Genomic DNA, 8,799 nt, shown 5'->3' on the forward strand with positions numbered 1-8,799 from the left:
TTCGGGAAATTCATGTTCCTGTTTCCCCAACCTCCAAGAAACGTCAAGCACAAGAAATGGTTAAAAATCTTCAAAAGAAACAGAAACAACTTGAAGACCCGCTTGATAAAGTTGTTGTCGAATCAGAGCATGACAGTGATAGCGAACGCTCTGATATTCTCATTGATAATATTGGCTTTGGTTCATCTCCAAGAGATTCTCCAGTTAAGTCGACTTTCGAGGAGACTAGAAGTCCTGGTGGTAATGTACACGTATCTAATACAGATACAACCAGCAATTTGAGTGATCCTCCATCTACTTCCATCCCTGAGAAGACAATCGTCATACCACCCGAGGTTTCGCAAACCAAGTCCACTACGGAGGAGGTTCGCACCTCAGACATGCATGTGAGCACATCTAATGCAAACACAAATGTCACAATGGTGAGGGGTGATGCATAATGAAGCCATTGGTTCTTCCCATCCTGAAACATCAATTATTTCCACATCACTAATTCTTTCATCTACTATTGAAACCACACTTCTCGATACCTCAACCTCTCTACCACCATTATCTTCTCCTATTCCTTCATCATTCCCTACTTCCACAATCTCACTAACATTCTCCAACATCATACATGAACCCATTACTACTCTTTTATCTTCACAATCCACGGATCTAGGGAGATTAGTACATGATGAAGAACCAAATGATGATGAAATTATGGTTTCATTTATAGATTTACAGTTTGATCCAGAAGAGGACAATGTTCCTGATAATATGATTATGTCATGCAAACAGTTTAAGATTCTCAACAGCAAACTTAAATCTCTATTACAGATTCAAGCTGACACTAGAGGTAGAAACTTTGTTTCTGGGATTGAAGTAGAGTACATGCTCAAATCTCATGAGAATTGTCTTAAAAGTGTGATGGAGAATATTGAGCAACAACATGTTGAACGATTGAAGCTTCATGCCATCAATTTTGAATATGAGATTACAAAGCTTTGTGACGTTGCAAAAGAGCGTCATGAAATTTTTGTTGAGCAGATTAAGAAGCCGGAAGAATATGTTAATCTCAATGTGGCAGAGCTAAAATCTGAAATGACTAAAGAAGTGGAGAAGATTGACAAGAATTACTCAGTTCTTCATGGCAAAGTTGACGTTGTTGCTGATGCAATTGCCAAGTTAGTTGAGTACAATTCTGCTTATTCAACTAAGTTGGATGCGAAGTAAGAATCAGGCTCCAAAGTCTTTGAAAAATTGGAGGAATTTTTAAGCATCATCAAGGAATCCATTTCACAAGCAGGTTTTTCTAATCAATCTTCGGTTTATTAGGAATCTATTTCCAAGATGATTTCTTCTATTGAATCGAACATCAAGGCGGAACTTGATCCCATCCTTAAGTTGGTACTTCTCTTACCAACTAATGCTCCACCTACGAAGCAAGTGTTGCAAGGGGGAGAAAAAGGATGTGGAGGAGTTGGTTCTTCAAAATATGATGATAAGGGTGAAGTTGTTGGGAAAATTATGTCTACACAAATACCCACTTCACTACCAGTTTTGTTGACAACAACTTCTACAACTACAACATCAAGACCGATAACGAAAAGGATAGTCATTGGCGAAATGGATGGAGGCTCTGGGTCAAGTTCGAGTTCTAAACCACCTCCATCGAAAGAAAACTAAGGAGATAAAGGGAAGGGTCTTGAGGTAAATCTTTCCGAAGAAGAAAAGAAGAAGAGATTAGAGATGGAAATTGAAATACAAAGACAGATCAATAGTATTATGAGGCAAAGACATAATGATCCACCGGGTTTGAACAAGGGTAATCCCAAAAAACACTGGTGCTATGAAACTATTGAGCAAGTTGTTTCATTAGGGAAAATGGATGATTTTCACAAGGTTCCAAATAAAAGTTATGTTGTTGAAAACTCAAACTTCAATCAACTTGTTTTTCCTATCAATCACATGACCTACATTTATTCTCAATACAAGTTGGTTGATTGATTCAAAGACAAGGAGGAATATAAAAGACTGAAAATGAGATTTAATGCAGTCTTAGGAAAAAGCGAAGAAGAGATTTGGTATGCTGTGAAGATCATTAAAGTGATGTCAATCACTAGGGAAAACTTGTTTGAAGGGATTCTTCAAAATTTTTGCTGTGTTGTAGTAAGGGCGAACAATGTAGTTTGTGAGTTTTTTGTTGCAGACTTCCCATTGATGAACCTGAACGACTTGGTCACAGTGACATCGATTCTAAGCAATGTGGATGTAACGAAACTACCAGATAATAACAAGGATGATTTTCTCATCGGCTTCGCTCATATCAAAGTCTTCATTGATAGGTATTATGATTGCCTCGCAATCACCGATGTTGAGCTTGCCATGGCCGTCAACAAGACTTCAAAAGTTCCTCAGTCTGTATTAAAGGGGCAGATTAAAATTGATAAATATGAAGACGGAGAAATTATTCATCAGCCTCTAGGGGTAGTGTTCCTTGGCAAGAATAAGAACCAGAAAAATGACAAAGTTTTTGTTCCAAGTTGCTAATGTTGAAAGGTACTCAAATGTTCAATATACAAGCCTGCTTGTACGAATCAATAATTGCAAAAAGAATAGTGCAGAAGACAAGGCTGAAATCCGGAAGACTATTCTTTGGTATATGGACATTCGCAGAGTACTTTTCCAGATCATGAAGCTGATGACGTGATTTCGAATCTTCTCACTAAGGGGAAATTGTTGAGTGCGAATTGTCTAGTGAGAGGTCGAAAGTCGTTTTGCTCTATATAGGTGCGAAGTCTGGTACTTCGCAGTGTATGTATTTTGCAAGGCATTTTTTGTGTTGTATTTTAACGTCTAGTCCTTGCATACTTTTTGTATGTCTGTATCATCCTATAAATAGAGTTAGTATAGAAGTAGAGAGATACCTTTTGGGCACTTTTGTTCTTACTCTCTATCTCGTACTTTTGTACTCATTCAGACAAATCAACGAGCCAAACAGAACTTATTTACGATTGTATTCTTAATGCTTTTTGTTATTGATTTTGTTCTCTAAACTCGATTCAAACATTCTTCGGTACTTTCTTTTTGGTTTGCTTCACCCATGCACATATCTCGTTAATAATTAGTGGCCCATCAAGGATATTACTTCCCTCTACATATGTAGATTATTCCTCACCAATAACACCAACAATGACCGATTTCATTATGGTTGCTAGAATCTTCAAAATTATTTTGTATATACATCCAATCAAACTGATGGGTCGGTATTCATCACGGGATATGGGGTCCTTCACTTTGGGGGAAAGGGTAATGAAAGAAGAGTTGCACCTACGTGCAAGCGTGCCAAATTCCTCAAAATGTCTGATACAATTCATGATATCAACACACATCAAGGTCAAGTATTTCTTTAGAAATTTAAATGTTATCCCATCCGGTCACGGGGCCTTGTCACCCCACATGCCCAAACAACTGATTTCGCTTCTTCAAATGAGATGGGTGCTTCCAACATAATGACATCCATCATGGAGATAGAGGAAAAGTTAGGGTTGATCAACTTGGGACTAGAAACCCATTGATCACTAAATTTGTTTTGAAAGAATCTGAAGGCTTCTTTCTTGAAGTCATTGACTTCAGAAGACCGTCTCTCATTTATCGTTAGTCCCGTGATCCGATTCTTTCTGCCCCTACCATTAAAGAAGCTATGAAAAAACTTCGAGCATTCGTCCCCATCAATAATCCACTTTACACATGTTTTTTTGTTTTAAATCTAATACAACTAATTTCTCCAGTTCTAGAATCTTTTGTATCCCGTTACTGTGATTCAATAGGTCAATGTTTGATAAGGCCAGATCTTCAGCAACATATTCTAATTTAGCAACAGTCTTTTTCAAGTGTAGTAGTTCCTGCTGCTCATTCTTGTGACAACCGGGAGGATTTCATCACTGATCACCTTTAGGAGAGAGTAGGAAAAATAGATGTAATAACTTAATATTTTATTGCTGGATTTTGAGATAATAAAAATCAAATGTGCCATTATATTTATTGTTAAAACGACTGTTAGGCTCGAAAATAAGCGTCCAAAAAGTTGGATCGTCTTCTAAGCTGGTTAACATATTTGTAAAGTACCCGTTAACGGATCTCAAGGATATAAGACTCGCAAAAATCCGACTACAAAGGAAAGAGTTATGGATTTTATAAAAATAAAAATCAATCGCGTAATTAAAATTAATTACGTCAAAACAGTACTTAGAGATTGTTTGAGTTTTGACTAAAAGTGCAAAAAGGAGATTCGTATTACTCCTTATGATAAAAATTTTAGGACAAAGAATGCCGAAAAACGGGATCCGTATGAGAGATATATGATTTTTATAAAATCATTTATTTTTACCCCCGTTAGGCATGAAAATGAAAGTCAAAACTAACTAAAGCAACCTAAAGGAGAGTTGTAGTACTCCTTGAGATCATTACATAGATATAAAGAGGGCTTAGATCAGAGCTCGCACGAAGAAATTATGACTTTTTCAAAATCTTTCCGTGCGCGTGAGGTGCACGCCTATGCCCGTCGCGCACCCGACATTGGATTTGTGTAGATTGCGAGTGACGTGGCCAATTGGGGTAGTGACACGTGGTCTTCTCTGGATGGAGCCACAATGATCACGCGCGACACGCTCAGATATTTGCGCCACACACACCTAAATTCCATGCCTATAAATAGAATATTGGGCAGAACCCATTATGCACACCATCCATTCTCTCACTCTCTCTACAGTCCTCGAAGTTGTTGCCCTTGTAGCGGTCCCCAGAGTCTCGATCCCGATTCAACCCTACACCAACGGTCTCACACGACTAGGGTGAGTTCACGACCCCACTTTATTATTTTAAATGTTTTACCGGGGGGGGGGGGGGATACATGATTATTAAACTGTTTTATCAAAATATATTTATATCTATAAATATCAATCGTTATATAAAGCATGAAACCTTAGGATAATGTAGCTATATATAATATACCTAGTTGTAAGCTATGATATTATGTCTGAGAGTTATGATGCCCGATAATCTAGGAAGAGATAGTACCTAGTTGTTATAATTGTCAATTTCCTAGGATAACATATTACCTAGAAGTAATGCTGGTCAAATATAGGGATATGCATTGTACCTAATCGTTACTCTGCCTAAATATCTAGTTTTCAGATTAACCATAATTAGGGTATATATGTATGACAAATAATATATACACACACACACACACACACTAGATAATTACGAGATCTAAAAGATATAATTATCAAATATAAAATTAAAGGGGTTTATATTGTGATAGTTATCGGGAATCACTAAGAAAGAAAGATAAAATATAAAATACCTAAGGTTGCGTTAGTGAGCTGTTATTATTCGTCCTTAGCCTAATTAAATTCGGCTACCCCGAACTTGTAATTGTTAATCTTGCGAGAGCTATAAAGATATGTATAGATCTATACGGGGTTTGACACCCCACCTGCGATTCCTAGCTACAATCCCGGTAGGATAACTTTCTTATTAATCACTATTCAACGTCCGATGAAGCGTCATGCGGAGAAATCACTAGTCAAACAACGTCGATTATGGGGGCTCATGGTAATACATTACAACAACCTTAGAGATCTGATTACCAAGAGGGAAGCCTTAGAGTGGTAGATAAAATACGTTAGGATTAGTAAATTATCCTAAAAGATAGTAAGATAGGATTGATAAAATATCCTAAAAGATGATAAGATAGGATTAGTGCATATCCTACAAAAATAGTAAATTAGGATTAGTAAAGTATCCTGAAAATATAGTAAGCTAGGGTTGATCAAATATTTTAAGAAAGTTTTTTCTAAAAGAAAAATGATTATTGATTTAACCAAATAAAACAGAAAACTAAAAAAACTTGTGAACTCACCAACATTATGTCGACGTTTTCAAAATACATGTATTCTCGGGGAGATGAGTGTGGACGATAGTCGTGACAAGGAGGAGGTCTTCAAGGAAGCTTGTTGGAGTTTATTTATGTATGTTTGTTATTTCTACTTATGTGTACTTGACCTATTAGACAATGTAATCCCAAATAAATTATAATAAATAAAAGTATCGTTTGTATTATACTTATGTGTTATGTTTTATATATATTTGTATGCCTCAATCCAATATCCATACGTCGCACAACCCAATGTTTCCATCATCGGCCGGGGGTGTGACAATTCTGATGTGCTACTTTCCTCTATTTTTTTAAACTCTTCCTTAACATATTTCAGTTTAGCAGCTAGATAAGCATCCTTAGTTCCATATCCAATGAAATTGCTCCATACCATGTATACTATCTAGTCAATTCCTTCGACCATTAGCCAAGAATTGAAGAATTTGAACGATTGTTGGCCAAAATCAGCCACATTAGTTGTAATCGTGATAGGGTAGTGGTCAGAGAGTTCCCTACATTGAGCTGTTACGGTTAACGAAGGGAAAACAGTCAAAAAGTTGTTACAAACCAAAAACCTATCTGGTTTACTTAATTTAGCAGTGGCTCGAGTCATATAAGTGAACCATTTACTCCCCATATTGAAGTCGTATATACCAACACATTAAATAAAACGATTGAAGGTTGAGGCACTAGATGGACAGAAATAAGAGTTGAATCGTTCATATGCTCTACGAACCACATTGAAATCACGGAAGATAAGTCATATTCCTGTCTTCGCCTGCTTAATTTGAAGTATACCATTCCGTGGTGTAATTTTCTGGTATAATTTTCTAAAACCGTGAATATGTTCAAACGACAAAGATATTAACAACTCATTAATAACAATGTGATTTCAACGTGTTACATACTTGGTTTATTTACTTTTAAAGTTATATGTTACCTAAATCAATTATTATACTAAAATAAAAAACACAAAATGGTGAGTTTGTCCAAATTAAACATATTGTATTATTATGAGAAGTGATTTGTACACAATATTTTTTTGCCATACACAACAATTTATGTATTATTGAATTGTACAGTACAACATTTTAAAGCACCAATTGTTATGTATATAAAAAAAATTGTTCCATAAAAATCTATCTTGTTATTCACAAAATGGTGAGTTTGAGCGAGGGTCCGAAGTCCCCTCATTTATGAGAGTACAGTCGCCATCGCTGAGCTGCTTCTTTCTGCAGCCGCCCAATCTCACCCCCTCCACCGGCAATGACATCTTTGCAGTTGCTAACAGAACCCTCATCTCTATGTTCTTCCAACTTCATCCCTTTCAATCCCCTATACAAAACCCTAATTAAGCCAACAACAAAACCCTACCCAAAACCATCACCCATTCGATCCGTCCTTCAATACAACCGCAAGCCGGAGCTCGCCGGCGATACGCCAAGAGTCGTCGTCATCACATCTGGCAAAGGTGGAGTCGGGAAAACCACGACCACTGCCAATGTTGGTCTTTCCCTCGCCCGATTGGGCTTCTCCGTCGTCGCCATCGACGCCGACGTCGGCCTCCGCAACCTTGACCTCCTTCTCGGCCTTGAAAACCGCGTCAATTACACCGTTGTAGAAGTTCTCAATGGCGATTGTCGCCTCGACCAAGCTTTAGTTCGCGATAAGCGCTGGTCAAACTTCGAATTACTTTGTATCTCAAAACCTAGGTCAAAATTGCCGCTAGGGTTTGGTGGAAAAGCCCTAGTTTGGCTTGTTGACGCATTAAAAGACCGGCAAGAAGGTTGCCCGGACTTTATACTCATAGATTGCCCCGCAGGTATCGATGCTGGGTTCATAACGGCGATTACTCCGGCTAACGAAGCTGTCCTGGTTACTACTCCGGACATTACTGCACTAAGAGATGCCGATAGAGTCACTGGTCTACTGGAATGTGACGGAATTAGGGATATCAAGATGATTGTGAACAGGGTTCGGACTGATTTGATAAGGGGAGAAGATATGATGTCAGTTCTTGATGTTCAAGAGATGTTGGGATTATCATTGCTCGGAGTGATTCCAGAGGATTCAGAAGTAATTCGGAGTACAAACAGAGGGTTTCCACTCGTTCTAAATAAGCCTCCAACTTTAGCAGGATTAGCATTTGAACAAGCAGCTTGGAGGTTAGTTGAGCAAGATAGCATGAAGGCTGTAATGGTGGAAGAGGAACCCAAAAAGAGGGGATTTTTCTCCTTTTTTGGAGGATAGAAATGGAATTCATGTACGAGAGGTTTGAAGCTTTTCAATTCTTTGAATTTGTGGAGAAAAATCTTGTCTTTTTTGTTTATGCAGACACTGGTATTTGTCAATTGAAATGTGTTATGTACAGTAAGTTGATAAGGTTTGTCTGTCTACAATTCCTAAAGTTCCATGATTGATTGAGGTTTGAGATACTTTAATGTTTGTTTTCTAGAGAAAAAATTAGAATTCCAGGTTTTATCTATTTGATCAATTGTATTTCTATGGATTTTTGTTACTGGTTTTGATCACAAAGCCTGTGTTCATATCAGGTCATAAGAAGTTAGAATCTGATATCATTGCAAACTGAGTCATTAGGAGTCATTGATCGTGATCTAGAGATGGTTTTGGTTGTATTATCGTGACAAAGTTTAGCAGTTAAAATAGTTGAAATTGTTATAATTTGGTGCATGTTTAAATTTTTAATGCTCTAATATCAGAATAAAAGTAAAATTTTACACTATACAAATTAATGAAAGGATATTGTTTCTTCGTGTATTTAACTCTTATATTTTATAAGCTGTCTCTTTGTTTATGTATGTATACATTACAATTCTGGCCTTGGTTCTTAATATTGGGCTCAGTTCGGTTGGGCT

The 8,799-nt window shown here is 37.2% G+C and overlaps 1 protein-coding gene across 1 annotated transcript; it reads left to right on the forward strand.

The window, feature by feature from the left end:
• Positions 1-7,066: 7,066 nt before the first annotated feature.
• MIND (septum site-determining protein (MIND)) lies at positions 7,067-8,417 on the forward strand. Its single transcript, XM_079072386.1, has one exon. The coding sequence runs from the start codon at positions 7,190-7,192 to the stop codon at positions 8,171-8,173; it is 984 nt and encodes a 327-aa protein (XP_078928512.1). The 5' UTR covers positions 7,067-7,189; the 3' UTR covers positions 8,174-8,417.
• Positions 8,418-8,799: the final 382 nt, after the last annotated feature.

The sequence above is a fragment of the Lactuca virosa genome, chromosome 9 (genome assembly GCF_052849685.1).
Source record: "Lactuca virosa cultivar CGN04683 chromosome 9, Lactuca_virosa_CGN04683_v6, whole genome shotgun sequence".
Lineage (NCBI taxonomy): Eukaryota > Viridiplantae > Streptophyta > Magnoliopsida > Asterales > Asteraceae > Lactuca > Lactuca virosa.